The following is a 23,687-nucleotide window of genomic DNA, read 5'->3' as shown; positions in this document are numbered from 1 at the left end:
CCCGAAAATAAATTCTAAAATATATTTTCTCTTTAACAAAATATTATTTTATTATTACCCCCCAGAGGGATGAAAAATTATATAATATGGGGTAAGGGTTGAAAATAAAATTTTGAAATTATTTAGTAAATTTTGGAAATTTTGGACGAATTTTTTTAAATTAAAAAAAGTGGGTACTTACTAGCGAATTTTCAAAATAATCCCCTGGCGGGAAAATCCAAATGGCAAAACAGTCACAGTGCGCGTTTATCCAGAACAAGTCCGCTGAAAACACCCTCACAAATTATTTATGTCGCATCGTCCCTCAACTAATGACCACCCTAAATTTATGACATGGTCGCGTCGCGCAAAAAACAAATGCCAATTCCCCGCAGCCCACTTGCGGCTGGCCAACCCACGGCAATCGGCCAAGAACTGTCAGAATCCGAATTCAAGAAGTGAGATCGTTCCTTTCGGCGGCCAGTGCGCATGTTCGCACGTGGGTGAATGTCTTGCGGAAGACCTCCAAGACGGCAAGACCAGCTGGTACCGATGGGAACCCGACGCGGACGCCTGACAGGTAGGCAGCAGGTTTAACGCAGCAGGAAGCGCCACGGGAACCTGCCTCCAGGTTTTCGATGCTCCGCCGTGCGTCATCCTCTCTTTTCCTACTATTAATTTGTTCTAGTAGTACCGTGTGTTGACGGCTGCTGTAATGATGATTTGTGGAGCTTTAATTTGTTTTGTTGCTGCTTTTATTTGATATACTCGAACCATTTATATTAATTTTCAATCTTTTGCTCCAATGGAATTGTTATTTATTGGTACTGCTAATGGAACCAATAAATTCTTGAACAAAATTGTATTAAGTTATGGTAAAAGAAAGTTTTATTAACATTATTAAAATTACTTTACTCTAAAAATTACCATCATCAACATTACACACTTTAATGGTGATTCATTAGTGCTCTATCAATACCTTTTAAGTACCTACCTGAATGTATAATGTACATGTGACTCATAATGTAATAAACAGGTTTTCGAATTCTTTTCTCTTTTATCAACATGTAAAACATGTTGAATTTGGCCATTTTTGACATGTCAAATTGGTTTATGGGAGATATAATATCAAATTAAAATTTATTTTGCATTTTAGTATTAAAGTCTGAGGACTTTAATATTTTTGGTACATACTTTTTTTCAGTTTAAATAAGTTTAAACACTATTTTCTACTGATTTTTTTAATGAAACTTTGAGGGTTTTTTAGTGCACTCCTTTAATGAATTAAGTTACTTTTGACAACTGTACTTTTTAATTAATCTTAGAGGACTTTGAACTTTTTCAGTGCATTTTTTATGCGAATTTTAAATGGTAGTTTCACCAACTGGATTTATTAATGAAACTTTGAGACTTTTTAGTACACTTTTCATTGGAATTTTTAATGGATTGTAGTACTTTTGCCAACTGGGTATTTTAATTAATCCTAGAGGACTTTGAACTTTTTCAGTGCATTTTTCATCCGAATTTTAAATGTAGTTTTACCAACTGGATTTTTAATGAAACTTTGGGTCTTTTTAGAGCAAGTTTTCATTCAAATTTTTAATGAACTAAGATGCTTTTGCCAATTGTATTTTTTAATTTATATTGGAGGACTTTGAACTTTTTCAATGCATTTTTCATTCGAATTTTAAATGTAGTTTTGCCAACTGGATTTTTTAATGAAAATTTAGGTCTTTTTAGAGCAACTTTTCATTCAAATTTTTAATGAACTAAGGTGCTTTTACCAATTGTATTTTTTAATTAATCTTGGAGTACTTTGAACTTTTTTCGGTGCATTTTTTATGCGAATTTTAAATGTAATTTTATCAACTGGATTTTTTAATGAAACTTTGGGTCTTTTTAGAGCAAGTTTTCATTCAAATTTTTAATGAACTAAGATGCTTTTGCCAATTGTATTTTTTAATTTATATTGGAGCACTTTGAACTTTTTCAATGCATTTTTCATTCGAATTTTAAATGTAGTTTTGCCAACTGGATTTTTTAATGAAAATTTGGGTCTTTTTAGAGCAACTTTTCATTCAAATTTGTAACGAACTAAGGTGCTTTTACCAACTGTATTTTTTAATTAATCTTGGAGGACTTTGAACTTTTTTCAGTGCATTTTTTATGCGAATTTTAAATGTAGTTTTATCAACTGGATTTTTTAATGAAACTTTGGGTCTTTTTAGAGCAAGTTTTCATTCAAATTTTTAATGAACTAAGGTGCTTTTGCCAATTGTATTTTTTAATTTATATTGGAGGACTTTGAACTTTTTCAGTGCATTTTTCATCCGAATTTTAAATGTAGTTTTACCAACTGGATTTTTAATGAAACTTTGGGACTATTTAGTACACTTTTCATTGGAATTTTTAATGGACTGTGGTACTTTTGCCAACTGGATATTTTAATTAATCTTAGAGGACTTTGAACTTTTTCAGCGCATTTTTCATACGAATTGTAAATGTAGTTTTGCCAACTGGATTTTTTAATGAAAATTTATTATCACCCCGCCGCAGTAAGATAAAAAAAAACACTAAACGCACTCGGTTATATAATTGACAATTCCGCGAATATATGGCCCCATAATGTATTTAAACTGGTTCTGAACCCCATACACTTTCAGCGTCGCAGCCTTTTTACCAACAAGTGAACGAGTGCGAGTATTTTTCGGCCGAATCAATAAACTTTACGCTACATAGCTGATTTTAAAAACAAGTCCACGGCCCAATTTAAATTCAACGCACAAACGAAGACGGATTTAATACATTATTTAATGGTACTTTTTAAAATTTATTTAATAATGTATCACAACAATTTCGAACCTGTTTCGTTTTATAAATAAATTTTAAGAGATTTGAGCTGCAGGCAATTAATATAATATATTGTGAGAAATTCCTGATAATGTTAAAAATGAAAGTTGTACACGATTAAAATACAATTAACTAACTGTAACTGTATTTTAGCATATTTCTATAAATGTTCTTTTGTTCTATAAACGTAGACGGAATTATTGGTAAATTACGGTTTATTATGGCTCATCAAGTAATTCGTTATACTATTTTACCGTTATAACTTCTTTAAAATTAATACCTTCCAAGTAACTAATTTTCTGTCTGGGCCACTACTATGATTATTCTCCGAAAAATATGATTACAAAACCAAAATTGGATAATTGATTTCGACATTCTTCTCATATTTACAACTGATTTGTTAATAAAATTTTATATAATATACCAAAATTATAAATATAAATCATCCACCCATCAATTACAAACATTATCGACAATTTAATAATCCTAATCACCAAGACCACACATCGGAATTCATCCAACCAATATTGTAAATTAATAAACCGATATTAGAATCGATAAATTTCTTTATCATGTTTATTAAAGTATCGTTATAAGGCGGCTACAACTTTCGAATGATTGACAAGCTTAAATCAGATGAGATATTATTGAATCAGCCTTCTATTTGAACTGTCCATCACGTTTTATCCATAACTAATTTATGAGTGTGGTAGATTATTAGTGCGGTGTTAATTGTCGGCCTAAAACTTTTAATTGCAGGAGAGAAATGCGCCTGGAAACGAGCAACCCAGTTTGCATCTTCAAATATGATATCACATTCGTTGTAACAGCACAGATTAAGTATGAGTAAAGTATATCTGTAGTTTCAGAAGGATACAATTTGTAATTAATCATTTAATGCTGTATAAATATTTAGATTAAATTGAGAAGAAACGGATTCTAGTTTTTTTAAAAAATTTTAATTAATAATATAATAAAAATACAAACATTGTTTCATTGTTTTATTAATAATTATAAAAATACAAATGCACAAACTTAGATTTCACGTATAAAAACAACAATTTTAAGTTAAACATAGTTTAAAATTACAATTCGGTTAACTAACACCTACAAGACAGCAGTTAACTAACACCTACAAGACAGCAAAGGCTGCAATTCAGAACTAGAAGAAACGTTGACTATAGTACCACGTCCTCGTTTCTTCATGTCGTCAATTAAGGCACGTGTCATCAGCGTTTCAGCTCCCACGTTTACGTTGATGATGTACGCAAGTTCTTGTTCAGGTACTTCGTTCAAGTACATCGGGTACTCATATTGTTTTCCCACATAGTTTACTAGAAGTAACACCAAATAAATTGGTGATACCAGTTTTAGCCACAGTATTGAGTAGCCTTACCCAAAATGTCGATTTCTAATTTTTCTAGCTCCTTTTTGACTTTTTCCTCAGCTTTATACACCTCAGAAAAGTCAGTTACTATTATGTGTATTTTTTCTGAACATTGATTATAAATTTAATTTATAATAGAATAAAAATACAAAAATTGTTTCATTGTTTTATTAATAATTACAAAAATACAAATACACAAACCTAGATTTCACGTATAAAAACAACAATTTTATGTTAAACACAGTTTAAAAACATAATTCGGTTAACTAACACCTACAAGACAGCAGTGGTTGCTTCTTGTAAATCGAATGACTAGAAAAATTTATAAAATTTACGAAATCATTCAGACTTAACTTGTTCCCGTTCTCTGAAATAGTCCTTCCTAAAAGTCTGGTTCATGTAACCTCCAATGTACATCCTGATCCAAACCGGGGGGATTTTAGTGAAGAAGTACTGAAAGCAAAGATTTTCTGATTGTCTTTTTTTTTGCAACTGGAATTTTGTTACCTGGATGCCATGTGACCAATAGCCAGTCGACTCGTCCATTTTGCCCAAAGTACTGACTGCGTATTTGGCGTAACTTGAAGCTGATGGCACGAAAGTGCTCGACTTTTGCAGGCGATTACTGAAGTGATTCATCTTTGTGTTTATAAACATGGGGGCTAAGTGCTGAATTGTTATTCCACTGTTTGCATATTCGTATCGAAGGGCAGCAGTAAAGCTCTTAATGTAAGACTGAAAACAATTAACATGTTAGTTTATGAAGATATATAAAAATAGAAAATGTACCTTTGTGGCAGCATAGACAGTCAAAAGAGGCAAAGGCTGCAATTCAGAACCAGAAGAAACGTTGACAATAGCACCACGTCCTCGTTTCTTCATGTCGTCAATTAGGGCACGTGTCATCAACGTTACAGCTCCCACGTTTACGTTTATGATGTCCGCAAGCTCTTGTTCAGGTACTTCGTTCAAGTACATTGGGTACTCATATTGTTTTCCCACATTGTTTACTACAAACAAAGTAAAAATAAATTGGTGATGTCAGTTTTAGCCACAGTGTTGCGTTGCCTTACCCAGAATGTCGATTTCTAATTTTCCTAGCTCCTTTTTGACTTTTTCCACAGCTTTGTATCCTTCAGAAAAGTCGGCCACTATTATGTGTGTTTTTACTGAACATTGTTGCTCTGAAACCGACAGTAATTATTATAATTATACACGTTGTAACCATGTAAATAACATGTGTTTCTGCACTTCAGTTACCAAATTTTGCAAGCTTCATTATAGCCATCTTTACCCAACGGTTAAATTACTGGGTATGTCAAACAATTATGGTATTCAATTAATTTGATGATGTCGCAAAGAGAAAGTACAAATTTTGTTATAAAATAGGAAATGACTGGACAAAGAAGGAATCGTTTTAACAGTACACTAAAAGTAAATAACTTTGTACATATACAATCGTAAAGGAACGACGATTAACATATTATTTTTTATGACTCTATTGAAGCATAGTAAATTAAAATTCACAGTTAATTATCGATTACCAATTTAATTTAAAGTGCAATTTTCATCAGGCGTACAAAATTGGAATGTTAAGTTGCATGGCATATTGCAACGAAGTAAAAAATGAATTGACCATTTTGTTGCAACAGATTGTTGAACGCGAATCGTTTAGAAACTGCAATTGTAAGACATTGAGAAACTGTCTGATTGGCAGATTCCAATAAACTTATCCTTGGCATGCATTGAAACAACCAGTTAGTACAAACAGTACACTCTTTCTAAAAACACTACCAGGCTCTTGGCACGACAAATACTTAACATTTTAAGGAGGTGGTTCATAAAAAGTTCTTAAGAAAAAATTATGAGTGTGTTGAAACGACATTTAGTCATCTTCTTTCAGTACCACGAGAATTCCAATTATCCACTTGAACGTAAATTAAAGTAATTGCGTAATTTAATAGTTTCTTACCGATTTCAGATGCGGTGGCTTTCAATTTTTGTTCGTTGCGACTCACAAGGACTATGTTTAAGCCTCGATGTCCCAATTCGATTGCGTACGCCTTTCCTATTCCGTCCGTCGATCCGGTCACCACTACAAAAATGTGAATCGATCAAATATTCATTTTAATCTGGGTGTTTCCTAACACATTTGTCAAGGGGTTTTAATTTTGTTAGCCGTGGAAAACACGATAAATTTTACTCCAGAAGGGAAATAAAGGATATTTCAATGTTACGAATTAAGGGGCACAACTACTGTGATGGCATAAGAAAGGTGATTTTTGGAATTAAAAAGAAAACTACACATTCAAATGTTTTAAAATTTGATAGGTACATTTGTGTAGAAATAGTGAATTGAATGAAATTTTGAATTAAACAAAAAATAATTTTAAGCATTTAATTCGTTAGTTTCTAAGGTACTGCCTTCACCATTCTGTCTCCTGAACAACGATGTTCTTGTACAAAGAAGACATCTCAATCGAGATGAAGTGGTAAAGGTCTTTGTACTTCTGCAAGAAGGTGGATCGCAGAATTACGTGGCAACCTTGCTCCAAGTAAGTCAGCCGGTTATTCACAGATTGTGGAATCGGTGCAGAGAAATTGGTATCAGTCATAGAAGACCACATATAGCTCGTCAGAGATTAACTACTCCTCGAGAAGATTGACATTTGGTTCAGATGTCTCTTCAAGAGTGAACAAGAACAGCTTGCCAGTTAGGAAACCTTCACTTTATGGTCACAGGGACACATTTATCTACTCAAACCGTAACCGTCAGTTTCTCTTCACAGATGAATCCAGAATTTGTTTAAGATCAAATGATGCACGACAAAGAGTCTGTAGAGACTGAGGAGAACGATATTTTAATACAACTGTGGTTGAGAGAAGAGGTTATGTTATGTTATGTTATGTTAGGTTAGGTTAGGTTAGGTTAGGTTAGGTTAGGTTAGGTTAGGTTAGGTTAGGTTAGGTTGGGTTGGGTTAGGTTAGGTTAGGTTAGGTTAGGTTAGGTTAGGTTAGGTTAGGTTAGGTTAGGTTAATGTAATATTTTATAATGTTACATTAATTTGGACATTAACATATATTTTCATTTTTGTTACGCCCTTCTTTACTATGACTAAATTTTGTAAAATTTCTTATTCAATTGTTTCTATAATTGTGTTAACTATAAATGATCAAAATTTCACTTCGATATATTTATTAAATAAAAAGTTACAAACACTTTTTGTGACTTTCATTGGACTAGTTTAATTCACCTTCCTCTTCTTCAAAGCTGTAACTCAAAAATTATTTGAGATAATCATTTTAAATTTTAGCATGTTATTTTCAAAAGTCCAGACTATAGAAATATCCTAAAAACATCACACTAGGTGTGCCCCTTAAGCCTAGGAATTAATGTAATAAAACAAAATAAATATTTACAAAAATAAGTATGGAAACTCTGTTGCAATAACATTGATTTATTATTTCATTTAAGTTTCTCTTCAATTAAGATGATTTTTAACAATTTCCAAAATACTTAGCCATCTGTCAGTTACGGTTTCTATTTACGTTAGTTAATGGCACAATAATGGTTTATTGTGCTTATGGTTAGACTTTCGCAAATCTTTAATTTATTAATCGGATACACGTTGCAAAACGCTGAACAATTGAAGTTTGATTGCAAAAAATGGTAAAGAGAAGAATGTGTCTGAACAATTGAAGTTTGATCGCAAAAATTCGTACAGGGATAAATGTTACCGAATTCCCAAGAAATGCTTAAGATAATATCTACAACATGTTTTTGCACATCCATTAAAATTGTAAATAAAGATGCAGATACGAAACATCAAACAAAACCGCAAGAGTTATATTATCTTGGTATAAATTTATGGTTATTGTTTGGCAATATGTATAAAAATCGATTGTGTTAAATTGGGCAGCGTTTTAAAGTCATGAATCACGACTCAAGATGAATAAAGGATCGAAATTGCGAAAACGCACTTCGGTAAATACACATTGCACATTCAGTTGCAAAACTGAAACCAGTCGAACACGAGATAAATATTTACAATTAAACTGTTTAACCACACTGTCAAAGATACATAAAATGCCACTTCCAGCAAAAAATTGGAAACATACCACAGTAAGTAGCATTTCCTTTCACACACTGATCATAATTATTAACTGTTGTTTAAATGAGATATTAAGTAACAGTTGACATTTTCTGAAACGGTATTAGGCACGCATAAAATAATTCAAAAGATTTAGTATAATTTAATAACATTGAACTTGGAAAGTTTCGTGATTCAATATTAAGTTAATTAGCAAATACAATTTCATCACAGCTGAAACTAGGCTACACTCAAAATGTGGAAATCCCACTCTTCGAACTTTGATCACCGAAATTAATGCTATTAATACTCACATGCCCATGGACCGTATTTTTTAACCAGCGACGTTTCTTCGTTGGGTATGAAGAAGGGTGCCAAAATCGCCCTGCTCACTTGCAGAAGGCTCCAGACCACGTCCAGCAGGAAGAAGAACAGGACGAGTACCCCGAGCGCCGCCAGTGGATAAATGTAGAATTCGCTGGATACCATTTTCCTGCAAAATGGTACTGACCATTAATTAATTCACGGTTGCTTCAGGAGTTAATTAAAATTTCGAGGAATGAATTGGGTTGCGACATTTTTATAGATTTGTGAACTCACCAGACGGAATTATGTAACTGTTTACGCACTTTTACTTATAATTTCACAAACTTTCGACGCCTTTACCATGTTTTGTTACTTAAGATGATTTAGCCTTAACATTATTTTGGTGTTTGTCAAAAGTTCAACAATTTATTCCAAACATTGCTTTAATGGTAATTATCATAAGCAAATACAAATATTGGCTGCATTTAATAGTTTGTTGAATAATTTATATTGTTTAATTAATGATTAGCATAAATTTATTGCGTTCTCTTTGCATAGTAATTATGATTTTATTGGGGAATTGCAGTCGAATGCAATATTTAATGTCCCATGAAGGATATAACATATTACCACAAGTTTTGTTTGATCTTGCCTCACTAACTGCTCCAACACCTCCACATATTTATTTAATAAAACCGATGGTGATTGATTTTCTTATCAGTTAATTAAAGCATTTTCCGGCTCTATAACCATCTAAACAAATACACAGTAGCAAAATTTCACGCTCGTGTGAACAAAACGTAATAATAAAATAAAATATTGTTGTTGTGATGTGGAAGTGAATTTTGTAATTTTGTTCGTATTTCGGAAATGGTATAGACCTGATTTCGAATTAACATTGGTCGTTCCGTTCAATGAAGTCCGATTCTTTCGTCAGTCGTTTGTTAATCTGTTGGTCAAAGTTATTAAAGAGTTAATTGCGTTGAAACAATTAAAACTATCGAGAGGTTTTGATAAATTTATTTTAATGAAAAAGTGTTTTTGGTTCGATTTTTTGGCTTTGTTGAAAATACCATTGATTATCTAGGATAAGTTTTAAATATTAAAGTTAGATCTTTTATTATATATTTAATAGGATAAAATCTATCTACCCAGATTTGTGGTAACTTAATGAAAATGTTTGACAGATTTGATTTTTTTGGCATTATAAAAAATATTACTAATTATTTACCTCAAATTTTAAATATTAAAATTAGAATTTTTATATTTCATAATTTAAATTTTTAACAATTGTTTTAATGGAAATAAAATCTACTTACTAAGATTTGGAATTTCAATAAGTCTCTCTTAATGAAATTGTGTTTCTGCTTTGATTTTTTGGCACCATAAAGAATATTGCTAATTTACAGGTTAAGTTTAAAATATTAAAATTGGAACATTTATATTTTTAATAATCTAATTGAATTATTGTCAATGGATTGAACAAAATCTTCTTAATAAAATTTGAAGTTTTGATAAATATATCTTAATAAAAATTTGACAGGTTTAATTTTGTGGCATTGTATAAAATATTGCTAATTATGTAACTTAAATTTTAAATATTAACATTAGAACTTTTGTATTTTATAATTTGAATTTATAACATATGTTCCAATTGAACAAAATTTGCTTACGAAGATTTTGATGTCAATAAGTGTCTCTTAATGAAAATGTATTTCTGATTCGATTTTTTGGCACTGTAAAGAATATTGCTCATTTACAGATTACGTATAAAAAAAGTTAAAACTTTCAGTTTTTTAATAATTTAAATGTTTAATAATTGTTCTAATTCGATAAAATCTGTTTAGCCAGATTTGTGCTTCTAATAAATTTATTTCGATTTTTTGACAGTAAAAGATATTGCTAATTATTAAAATATTAAAATTGGAACATTTATATTTTTAATAATCTAATTAGTTATTATCAATAAATTGAACAAAATGTTCTTACTAAAATTTGAAGTTTTGATAAATATATCTTAATAAAAATGTGTCAGGTTTGATTTTGTGGCATTGTATAAAATATTGCTAATTATGCAACTTAAATTTTGAATATTAACATTAGAACTTTTGTATTTTATAATTTAAATTTGCAACAACTGTTCCAATTGAACAAAATTTGCTTACGAAGATTTCGAATGTCAATAAGTGTCTCTTAATGAAAATGTATTTCTGATTCGATTTTTTGACACTGTAAAGAATATTGCTCATTCACAGGTTAAGTTTAAAATATTAAAATTGGAACATTTATATTTTTAATAATCTAATTGAATTATTATCAACGGATTGAACAAAATCTTCTTACTAAAATTTGAAGTTTTGATAAATATATCTTAGTAAAAATGTGTGTGATTTTTGTGTCATTGTATAAAATATTGCTAATTATTTAACTTAAATTTTAAATATTAACATTAGAACTTTTGTATTTTATAATTTGAATTTGTAACATATGTTCCAATTGAACAAAATTTGCTTACGAAGATTTTGATGTCAATAAGTGTCTCTTAATGAAAATATATTTCTGATTCGATTTTTTCGCACTGTAAAGAATATTGCTCATTTACAGATTACGTATGAAAAAAAGTTAAAACTTTCATTTTTTAATAATTGTTCTAATTCGATAAAATCTGTTTAGCCAGATTTGTGTTTCTAATAAATTTATTTCGATTTTTTGACAGTAAAAGATATTGCTAATTATTAAAATATTAAAATTGGAACATTTATATTTTTTTAATAATCTAATTAGTTATTATCAATAAATTGAACAAAATGTTCTTACTAAAATTAGAAGTTTTGATAAATATATCTTAATAAAAATGTGTCAGGTTCGATTTTGTGGCATTGTATAAAATATTGCTAATTATGTAACTTAAATTTTGAATATTAACATTAGAACTTTTGTATTTTATAATTTAAATTTGTAACAACTGTTCCAATTGAACAAAATTTGCTTACGAAGATTTCGAATGTCAATAAGTGTCTCTTAATGAAAATGTATTTCTGATTCGATTTTTTAACGCTGTAAAGAATATTGCTCATTCACAGGTTAAGTTTAAAATATTAAAATTGGAACATTTATATTTTTAATAATCTAATTGAATTATTATCAATGGATTGAACAAAATCTTCTTACTAAAATTTGAAGTTTTGATAAATATATCTTAGTAAAAATGTGTGTGATTTTTGTGGCATTGTATAAAATATTGCTAATTATTTAACTTAAATTTTAAATATTAACATTAGAACTTTTGTATTTTATAATTTGAATTTGTAATATCTGTTCCAATTGAACAAAATTTGCTTACGAAGATTTTGAATGTCAATAAGTGTCTCTTAATGAAAATGTATTTCTGATTCGATTTTTTGGCACTGTAAAGAATATTGCTCATTTACAGACTACGTATAAAAAAAAGTTAAAACTTTCATTTTTTTAATAATTTAAATGTTTAATAATTGTTCTAATTCGATCTGTTTAGCCAGATTTGTGCTTTTAATAAATTTATTTCGATTTTTTGACAGTAAAGGATATTGCTAATTATTAAAATATTAAAATTAGAACATTTATATTTTTAATAATCTAATTAGTTATTATCAATAAATTGAACAAAATGTTCTTACTAAAATTTGAAGTTTTGATAAATATATCTTAATAAAAATGTGACAGGTTTGATTTTGTGGCATTGTATAAAATATTGCTAATTATATAACTTAAATTTTGAATATTAACATTAGAACTTTTGTATTTTATAATTTAAATTTGTATCAAATATTTCAATTGAACAAAATTTGCTTACGTAGATTTCGAATGTCAATAAGTGTCTCTTAATGAAAATGTATTTCTGATTCGATTTTTTGGCACTGTAAAGAATATTGCTCATTTATAGATTAAGTATAAAAAAGTTATAACTTTTATATTTTTAATAATTTAAATTTTTAATAATTGTTCTATTTCAACAAAATTTGTTTAGTCAGATTTGTGATTCTAATAAATTTATTTCGACTTTTTGGCACTGTAAAAAATATTGCTAATTATTCAGATTAAGTTTAAAATATTAAAATTAGAACATTTATATTTTTAATAATCTAACTGAATTATTATCAATTAATTGAGCAAATTCTTTTTAGTAAAATTTTTGATAAATATATCTTAATAAAAATGTGTGTCAAATTTGATTTTTGTGGCCTTGTAAAAAATATTGCTAATTCAGCTTAAATTTTAAATATTAAAATTAGTGCTTTTGCATTTCATAATTTAAATTTTTAACAATTGTTCCGATTGAACAAAATCTATTTACCAAGACTTTGAAATTCAAGTTTCTCTTAATGAAAATCTTTTTTTGATTCGATTTTTTGGCACTGAAAAGAATATTGCTAATTCAAAGGTTAAGTTTAAAATATTAAAATTAGAAATTTTATATTTTTAATAATTTAAATTTTTAATAACTGTTCTAATACGACGAAATCTGTCTAGCCAGATTTGTGGTTTTGATAAATTTATCTTAATGAAAATGTATTTCAGATTCATTTTTTTGGCACTGTAAAGAATATTGCTAATTTTTCAGGATAAGTTTAAAATATTAAAGTTGGAACTTTTATATTTTTAATATTTCTAATTGAATTATTATCAATGAATTGAACAAAATCTAATTACTAAAATTTCAAATTTTGATAAATATATCTTAACGAAAATGTGTTTCAAATTTGATTTTTTGGCATTGTATAAAATATTGCTAATTATCCAGCTTAAATTTTAAATATTAAAATTAGAACTTTTGTATTTTGTAATTTAAATTTTTAACAACATTGTTCTCTCTTAATGAAAATATGTTCTGATTTAATTTTTTGCACTGTAGAAAAGATTGATAATTATCCAGAATAAGTTTTAAATATTAAATTAATTTTATCTTAATGAAAATTTTAAATTCGATTTTTTAACACTTTATAGAATATTTCTAATAATTTAGGTTAAGTTTAAAATATTAAAATTGGATCTTTTATATTTTTAATAATCCAATTGAATTATTAACAATGAATTGATCTAAATCCATTTACTAAAACTTGAAATTTTGATAAATATATCTTAATGTTTTCATTAAGTGTTTCAATTTTTTTTTGGCAATGTATAAAATATTATTCAGCTTAAATTTTAAATAATCATAATTAAAATTTTTAAGAACTGTTCAAAATGAACAAAATCTACTTACTAATATTTGGAATTTCAATAAATATATCTTAATGGAAATGTGTTTCTGGATAAAGATAAATAGATAAATCTCTCTTAATAAAAATGAAAGGTTAAGTTTTAAATATTAAAATTAAATGTTTTATATTTTTAATAATTTACATATTCAATGAGTTTTTGAATTTGAATGCATTTACCAATGTAAAGGTTGAGGCTTTCGTGATCATTGTTTCCATATCTAACACTAACAAACGTCGACCAATAAGTTTTGATAAATTTATATTAATAAAGATGTATTTCTGATAATATTTTTTGGCAGTAAAAATAAAAGTGCATATTATCCAAGTTTAAATTTTAAATATTTAAATTAAAATGTTTGAATTTTTAATATGTTAATATTTAATTATATTTTAACTACTTTAACTACACTAAATGAAGATATTTTGACCTTTTTTAGATAATTTAAGTAATATAAATAACATGTTTAATATCAAGTATGTTTTATTAATTATTTGCTTTCAATTTTATTCATTTGCAACCTTGAATAAAACGGTACCAGTTGTTCATATTGATTACATTGAGTTTGCAAATTTGAATAGTAACTGACCTAAATCCTTTTCTTGCAATCTTAACATTTCATTAATAATTTCAAACGTACCATAATTACTTCTTAATTGAAATAAGATAAATCTAATTAATTTTTCGTGGGAAAATGGCAAATCGACAAATCGTCTGATATAAACTGCATTGTTGTAATGTTATCATTAATATTAGTTTCAATGGAAATAATATTTTGGCATAAAATTTTTCCCATCCGATTACAAATTGGTTTTTAATGTGTATTTTTGGAAATAATTTTGGAAGATTTTGTGCATTCTGATTTCCGCCACATTTATAAATGATCAGTTGTTTTTCAATATATTATGATAATTTTGTTCATTATGCAAATTATCAAAAAACTAGTCGATCAGAATATATTTAAATCAGTGGCATTTTATAAAAACAATAAATTAAAGTGCAGTAGGATAAAATATGCATAGTTCCTTAGCAGCTATTTTTATTGGAGATGATGCAATAAAAGTACACAAGGATTTCAATAGTAAATGCATATGCAATTAAATTTGCATTCAGCAGATGCACTTCAGTATAAAAGAGAAACTCCGTCGTTATTTAGTAATTTGTAGAGGATTTCTTAACAATAAAAAAATTGTTACTTAAATTAATTACTTACTATCTGTTAATTTTTTTGCTGCATTGCGTAATCATTTTAATTTGTCTTTTTGTAATTTAATTAAATAGAATATTTTGAAAAACAAGTTAAGTTTTAGACATTAAAAAAATAATAATAAATAAATAAAACAAGTAATTTTAACTAAATATTTTTAAAATTGGAAACAAATATTAAAACGTATTTTATATTCTGGAAAATTAACAAATTGTAAAATTAGTTATGCAAAAGCAATTTATATTATACATAAATTTAATTTGTTGATGCATTTAAACAACAAACATTTATTTGGTTTTGGAATTTTGTGCAAAAAACGGAACAGTTTAGTAAAATAATAATTAATTTGACATTTACTAAGAGAACACTTGAGGCAATTCGCCTTATGGTTAGGTTATTACCAGTTTCGCCATAGGAATTGCAAAATCAAACCGTAATGCAAAGCCGCGTACAAACATACTTCTGACATTGACTTGCCATTAAAATTATTTCAAAACAAAAACGTATAAAAAATTGTTGTGCAAAATACAGATCAATTTTGGAGCTGGACCTAAGATGAAGGTCAAGTAACATTTTTTATATGCGATTTATATTAAGATTTCATTCAGTTTTTATTTTAAACTGGGAATTCTGTGAAGAATCTCAACAAAGAAAGTATGTACTGTTAACACTTCACATTTAACACGTTTATGTAACTTCATTATTACACGAGCCTAAAACAAAACTGCTTTTGAATGTTGAATACATTACTGAAAGAGGCTCGACTTAATCTGAGGTTTCATCATTGCACAACCTGCCATAAAACGAAAACGCCTTAAAACAGTCCACGACAAAGGAATAAAGATTGTTTATAAGAAGAGATAAATAATTTATAGAGAACGCCACTTGTATGGCAGGGTTGAGAAATGTAAAAGTGTTCGAAAAATGTTTGGATTAGGAAATCATTACGTATCTAATTTATGCAATGTCAATGTTAACAGTTTCTGTTTGTTAATATTGAACCAGTTTTGTGTTTTTGTATAAATTTGGGGGTCCGCCATAAATATTGCATAAAAAATGGTTGGAAATTTTAATGTATTTGTTAAGAAAAATATTAAATTTCACACTCAAAACGGGGAATATTATGTAATGGTTGTTTGGTCAATGTCAATGTGAGGTGTCAAAATCACGCATACAACGTTTTAGTTGTGTATGTAAAAAAATCAATCAATATGCAATGAAATATTCGTTGCATTTAGTATTTATTTGCATTATTTATTAAAACTTTCGTGAACTGAATTCGAATTGACGACGGTATGTAAAATGTTAAAATTTCAATCAATTACCATTTATAATAAATCAGTAATTCGTTCAATTACATTAATAATTATCCGCATACGTAAAGCAGGTGTTTCATTGCAAAAGCTGTAAAAGTTTTCGACTGATATTTGTAATTTATTGTGTCCCCCATTATCTGCAGTTTCTATTCGTGTTGAACGGTTTCAGGTTGCATTAATTAGAAATATGCTTAACAGTTGATATAAGCAATTAAACCTTTCTTTTTATCATAGTTTAATGTAATTCCTAATTGGCAATATTATAATCTTATTATATGCAAATAATTTTTAGTGTTATTATTTAATTAACTCCAATAAGCCAAAAAGGAAAAGTTAAATTATTTCAACAAAAACAAGAATTAATTACGTATTTATTGCTATATATAAGTAAAAAATAATTAGAGTAACAAATAAAGCAGCAAAAACAATTATGGAAAATTAATTTTAATAAATTGTTTTTTGTGTTGTCTGCATAAAATATGGACATTGAATGTTTTATTATCTTATTTATTTAAATGGTCGACTATGTTATAAATAGCTTAGTTGATAATAACATTGATTGAATTTGCACTCCAGATAATTTTTTATATAATTCTAAACCAAGATTTGATTACCACAATTTCATAAGATAATTATTATTTCATATGTTTAATAATATTAAAAAACCATATTTATTTAAGAAGCAAAATGGATGGAATAAAAAAACAAATATTAATAAATTCATTATTTTACTTATTTATATGCAAAAATTAAATAAATTTATCAATTAATAAAAAAATTAATATTTTAATTATTTACTATAATGAATTTACTACATTTTTTAAGTTTTTTTATTTTAAATTTAAATTTAATTAAAAACTCAATTATTTTATTTATTTGTTTATTAATCAATATAGTTGAAGTGAATAAAAAATATTATTTAACATTTTTATTTACTAGAATATTTATTAGATTGACATAAAATCAATTAGATACATTTTCTAATATTATTTTTTCAAAATTTCTTCCTTATATATAAATTTTACATTTATTTTAATGTATTTAGTAAATTTTTATATAGTTTTTTTAACTTTTTGTGTAAGTAACTAAATTTTAATTTTTTTCAATCACTAAAAACACAATTAATTTATTTACTTGTTTATTAATCAATATAGATGAAGTAAATAAAAAAAATTAATGAACATTTTTAACTATTAGAATATTTTTTAGATTGACATAAAATCAATTCGACACATTTTTATTATTATTTTTTCAAAATTTCTTCCCTATATAATTTTCGCATTTACATTAATGAATTTATTAAATTTTTAAATACTTTTTATTTATTTTTAGCTTGTGGAAAATTAATACTAATAAATTGTTTTTTGTGTTGTTTGAATAAATATTGAATGTTTTATTAACTTATTTACTTAAATGGTAGATTGTGTTTATAAATAGCTTAGTTGACAATAACAATGACTGAATTTGCATTCCGGATAATTTTTTATATAATTATAAACAAATATTTGATTACTACAATTTCATAAGATAATTATTATTTCATATGTGTAATAATGTTAAGAAATCATATTTATTTAATAGGTAATATGGATGGACTGAAAAACAAATATTAATAAATTCATTATTGTTGTATTATTTATATAAAAAAAATAAATAAAGATTTTTAAAATTGAAATTTATCAATTAATAGAAAAATGAATGTTTTAGTTATTTACTATAATGAATTTAGTAAATATTTTAATAGTTTTTCTTTTATTTTTAACTTTTTAAAAAAGTATCTAAAATTTAAATTTAATTAAAAAAACAATTATTTTATTTATTTGTTTATTAGATTGACATAAAATCAATTAGACACATTTACATTAATAGATTTAGTAAATTTTTTACTCTTTATATGAGTAACTAAAATTTAATTTTAATTTCTTTAATCACTATATATTTATTTACTAGAATATTTATTAGATTGACATAAAATCAATTAGACACGTTTTTTAATATTATTTTTTCAAAAATTTTTTTCCTATATATAATTTTTACATTTATTTTAATGTATTTAGTAAATTTTTAAATAGTTTTTTTAGTTTTTTATTCACTAAAAGCACAATTATTTTATTTACTTGTTTATTAATCAATATAGTTGAAGTGAATAAAAAATATTAATAAATATTTTTAATTACTAGAATATTTATTAGATTTATATAAAACTAATTAGACACATTTTTGAATATTATTTTTTGAATATTTCTTCCCATATAAATTTTAGATTTACATAATGAATTTAATAAATTTATAAATAGTTTTTTATAACTTATGGAAAATTAATTTTATTAAATTGTTTTTTGTTTTGTCTCCATAAAATATGGACATTGACATGTTTTATTATCTTATCTTATTTAAATGGTCGAGTGTGTTTATAAATAGCTTAGATGACAATAACAATGATTGAATTTGCATTTCAGATAATTTTTTATATAATTATACACCAACATTTGATTACTACAACTTCATAAGATAATTATTATTTCATACGTGTAATAGGTTATGAAATCACATTTATTTAACAAGCAACATGGATGGAATAAAAAAACAAATATAAATAAATTCATTATTTTATTTATTTATATACAAAAATTAAATAAACTGAATTTTTTTAAATTGACATTTATCAATTAATAGAAAAAACGAATGTATAATGAATTTAGTAAATTTTTTAATAGTTTTTTTAACTTTTTATATAATTAAATAAAATTTATTTTTAATTTTTTCACTCACAAAAGACACAATTATTTTATGTACCTTCTTGTTAATCAATATAGTTGAAGTAAATAAAAAATATTAATGAATATTTTTAGTTACTAGAATATTTATTAGATTGACATAAAATTAATTGGACACATTTTTTAATATTATTTTTTTAAAATTTCTTCCTCATATAATTTTCACATTTACATTAATGAATTAGTAAATTTTTAAATATGCATTTTTTTTATTTTTAACTTTTTATATAAAAAACTAAGAAACTACAAATTAATTTTAATTTTTTCAATCACTAAGAACAATTATTTTAATTAGTCGAATAATTATTAGATTGACATAAAATTAATTAGATACATTTATTATTATTATTATTATTATTATTATTATTATTATTATTATTGTTTCAAAATTTCTTCCCCATATAATTTTCACATTCACATTAAATTCATAATTTAGTAAATTTTGAAAGTTTTTATATATATATTTTTTTTCTAAGTAACTAAAATGTAATTTTAATTTTTTCACTCACGAAAAACACAATACTAATTAATGTACTTATTATTATTATTCATGTGTAAAAAAATAATAAATACTTACTCTTACTTTTCAACTAATTAAATGTAAGAGAATCACAAAAAAACACCGTTAACAATCAATCACTGTAAGTCCACATTCGGGAACGGAATCGCCGGTACTGTGCACGAAGCATAAATATAAATAAATTAATCGGTAACAATGCCAGGAGGTTAGATTATTGTATGACCCCCGGATAGTGCGGATACGTCCCCACTCGATCGAAACACGCCGCGCCGTTTCTTCATATGATTCGGTGCGTGTAACACTTCTGTCGGGAGAAAGTCGGGAGGAAATCTGGTTCTTCATCAAACGAAACAGTACTGCACCGATGGAAATTGTTGGGGGCTTATTTTTTGAATTAATAACGTAATTGTGGGTTGGAAATATAGGCGAGATAAACGATAATTATTATGGTTTAAAGGCATTCGTCACCAGACGCTTTTCTAAATGGAAAATGTTGTGGGTCCGGTACGCTGATTCACGCAGTTTAATAACTCAATTATTACCACAAATTTCTAACCGATAAAATCAATATTAATAAAAACGTTTAAGTGTTGAAACATTATTTTATTTTGTTAATAATTTTCCGAAGATGGAATATTTTTTTAATAATTAGGTGATTTCCAAATTTTATTGTTGTATTGTTTTTATCATTACCGAGATCATTATTAAACTATCAATAAGTCGTTAATTGTTCCACCAAATTATTTTTCTCAAGAGAGAAAGTAAGTGTACCAAACAAGTAATTAATCTAATTACCTTATTAAATTCAACAAATAATGATTCGCGAGATTTTCTTTTTTAATTTGGACAGTTTTTATTAAACAAATTGTTTTACACAACCTAAAAAATGTAATGGAATGAGTTAGTTTCACAAGCTGAAAGTTAATGGGTAATTTGCAAAATTCATAGTAACTAAAAAATGTTGTAAATTTTTATATTAAACGTCGAATAAATCTGTTTTTCTTAAACATATTTAATAAACGAAATTAATTGTTGATTAAAAGTTCCAAGTTAATTATCCTTTTTTAATGCGGATACGGAAATTTGCATGGACATTATTATTTTGTCGTTTGGGCAAAAAACCATAATACTATGCGAATTGATCAATCTGATTTGTCATTATTTTCGCATTTGTGCTTAATTTAATTATTCATTTTCTGTGGAATTAGTATAATTAATGGACAATTTTGCAAAACACATTTTTTATTTTGCTCGAGTACAGGCAAATTATTTATTGTAACATTTTACCCTATAATTTAATTTCTCTTGCATTATTTATGTAATGTAGTCTTACGATAAAAATCTAATTTTGTTAATTACTTTTATAATTAAAGTATGTAGCGAATAAGGTTTTTCAATTACTTTTCATTGACAAATAAATATTTTATATAATGTCATGGTACTATATATTTTTTATTAATATATATGTATAATTAAAAAAAATCTTTATAGCAGTTTAAAATATACCCACAGATAGATGAATAAATACCAATGTTCAAATGAACTATTAACATTAACTATTCTTCCATCTATAAATAAAAATGTTTAAATTTCTTAATTATATTTTTTATTTTAACCTAAAAAATAATAAAATACATAAGGTGTTTCTAAAGTAAGTTTAGAACACGTCTAATAATGAAGAGAATCTAAATATTTTTCTCTTGAAGAAGATGCATTCCATCAAATGTAGACTTCATCATGTTAAAATTTTGTATGCATTATCCTAAAACATATACCTAAAATTCATTCATACTAAGAAAGTAGTGTAGAATTTAAGATCTTCTTTTTCTCACTTTATTTTCTACGCCACTGAATATTTTTTTAAAATATATATGTTGTTATAATAGATAAATTATTAAAATTTTTTAAATTACTTTTGTAATAAACTAAATACAATGACGTAAAAATTATAAAACCAATTAAATAATATGCAACCATTGTTGCATTAGGACTTAGAATCCTAATTTAGTAATTAGCGAATGTTTTGATGCACGAAGGGATGATTTAGGTTTTCAATTAGTGGAAATAAGTTTTCAGGTTAAAACACTTTTAGCGTTTGTTATAACTTCGAATAAATCATAGTGAGTACTTTATCCCAGTTACATTTGCAACTGGAATTATATTTTAATAAATCATTGCAGTTTTGTGGAAGGATTAATGCAGCATTTTTAACTGTTACAAATATTGATTAAAAAATAAATAAATATGTCTCTAATTAATTTGGAAGCTTTTCCTCTACAAATAAATAAATTAATTAATTAATTAATTAATGATAAAAATTGATTAAAATGATTAAATTTAAATATCTCGAGTCGAGATCGTGTCGGATGTATTTTATTTGAATCAGTGGCGTCGCAGCAAGCGATAATGAGACATAATTGCCGCAGATAGTGTCGGTTGCATCTGAACAGTGGGGCACATGTGAAAAATCGATGTCTGCGGAAACCCGCCCTTTCTTGATAATCCTCCGACCCATAAATATCCGTAATGCGCTCGCATGGTCGCTGGCTGTAAATGAGATAGGAGCACCGACCCGTCGCCATCGTCTGTGCCCCCGATTTGCCGCCCCACGACCCCCTAATTCTCCCTTAAATGTCTTACACACTATAGCGTTTGTTTAGAAAAAAAGCTTCCAGTTGACAAAAATACGTAAAAAAGCTTGCAGACTAAGGAGCTTCGGAAGTTTGATGCTGTCTATGTTAAATACCATATATGAACAACAAACAACATAATGGAGTAGAAAGTTTCACGACCCTCTTAATTGTACAGATAGAATAGTCCTATATTATAGAATTTAAGACTGCCTTATATACAAAAATATGTTCAAGTTTTAGTATATCTTAGTTGCATATATATTTATGTTAAAGTCTCAATTATATATAAAAGTGTTTTGGAACTTTTAAACTGTCTAAATTATATATAAAATGTCTCTGAACTGAATAATAAATTACAGAATTTAATCATAGTAAAGAAGGGCATAACAAAAATAAAAATGTGCTCCAATATTCAAATTAATGTTTGAATAGTTAGTATGTCCTCTTCAAATTCTTTGAAGTTCGGTGCAACAATGAGACATTGATATCATTAACCGGAGGATCAAGTCTTGAGGAACATTGTTCCATTCCCTCTGAAGCTTTTGGGCTAATTCTTGAAGGTTATTGGTGGGTTCCAGATTTCTTATGTGTCGCCCTAGAATGTCCCAAAAATGTTCCATAACCCCCATATTATGCCCTTCAAAAAAGAAACCCTATACCATTACAGATCCTCATCTAAAAGCTCTTCTCTCAGCCACAGATGTATTGAAATATCGTTCTTCTCTGCCTCTAAAGACTCTTTGTGATGCATCATTTGATTTTAAACAAAACCTGGATTCATCTGTAAAGAGAACCAGACTTCATTGGTTCATGTTCCAGTTAATGTATTCATTAACAAAGTTTTTTCTCATTCTCCTATGTTCTTTAGTTAATTCAGGAACAACAGATGCACGTCTTGAATGTAAATTGGCTTCATGAAGTCTGTTACGTACGGTTTGAATAGATAAATGGGTCCTTGTTGTCATAAAGTGAAGGTTTCCTAACTGGCCGGCTGTTCTTCTTCGAATCTTCTCGAGGTGCAGTCAGTTTCTGACGACCAGTATATGGTTTCCTATGACTGATACCAATTTCTCTGGAACGATTCCACAATCTGTGAAGAATCGACTGACTTGTTTGGAGCAAAATTGCCACGTACCTCTATGATATACCTTCTTGAAGAAGTCTTCTTTATAATGTAATATAATAAGTCTTCCAAGAGCATCGTTGTTCATGATACAGATGATGTAGACGCGATTATAGATAATAAAAAAATAAAGAAGCTTTTTGTAACATTAACATACACATTAAAGTTATGAAAGTTTGACTCTGTTTAAATGATATACAAAATGACTTAGACAGTTCTTTAATTTTATACAACTGAACCAATTGTTTCCAAAAAAAAAT

At 26.8% G+C, this 23,687-nt stretch overlaps 2 protein-coding genes across 4 annotated transcripts in view; both read right to left on the bottom strand.

Annotated features, from left to right (window-relative positions):
• Window positions 1-469, bottom strand: part of LOC109602388 (chitin synthase chs-2) — a 53,555-nt gene extending 53,086 nt beyond the window's left edge. Inside the window, exon 1 of the mRNA XM_049966630.1 lies at window positions 182-469. The gene's annotated coding sequence lies outside the window, so the exon portion shown is untranslated. The remainder of the gene's footprint in view (window positions 1-181) is intronic.
• A 3,900-nt stretch (window positions 470-4,369) lies between these two features.
• Window positions 4,370-19,872, bottom strand: LOC109603504 (inactive hydroxysteroid dehydrogenase-like protein 1). 3 transcript variants are annotated; one of them, XM_049966633.1, is made up of 7 exons: window positions 19,729-19,872; window positions 8,622-8,800; window positions 6,189-6,311; window positions 5,290-5,400; window positions 5,006-5,226; window positions 4,724-4,951; window positions 4,370-4,669 (listed from the first exon to the last, which is right to left on the bottom strand). In XM_049966633.1, exons 2-7 carry the CDS (start codon window positions 8,794-8,796, stop codon window positions 4,556-4,558), a joined length of 972 nt encoding a protein of 323 aa, XP_049822590.1. In that variant the 5' UTR covers window positions 8,797-8,800; window positions 19,729-19,872; the 3' UTR covers window positions 4,370-4,555. The 3 variants fall into 3 exon arrangements, with proteins under 3 accessions (XP_049822590.1, XP_049822591.1, XP_049822592.1); XM_049966634.1 differs by having other exon boundaries at window positions 8,622-8,813; window positions 19,729-19,832; XM_049966635.1 differs by having other exon boundaries at window positions 19,735-19,824.
• Window positions 19,873-23,687: the final 3,815 nt, after the last annotated feature.

This window comes from Aethina tumida, chromosome 4, assembly GCF_024364675.1.
Source record: "Aethina tumida isolate Nest 87 chromosome 4, icAetTumi1.1, whole genome shotgun sequence".
NCBI classification, from domain to species: Eukaryota; Metazoa; Arthropoda; class Insecta; order Coleoptera; family Nitidulidae; genus Aethina; species Aethina tumida.
Note: the sequence above shows the minus strand (reverse complement) of the source record. Positions and strands in the feature narration are given on the sequence as shown.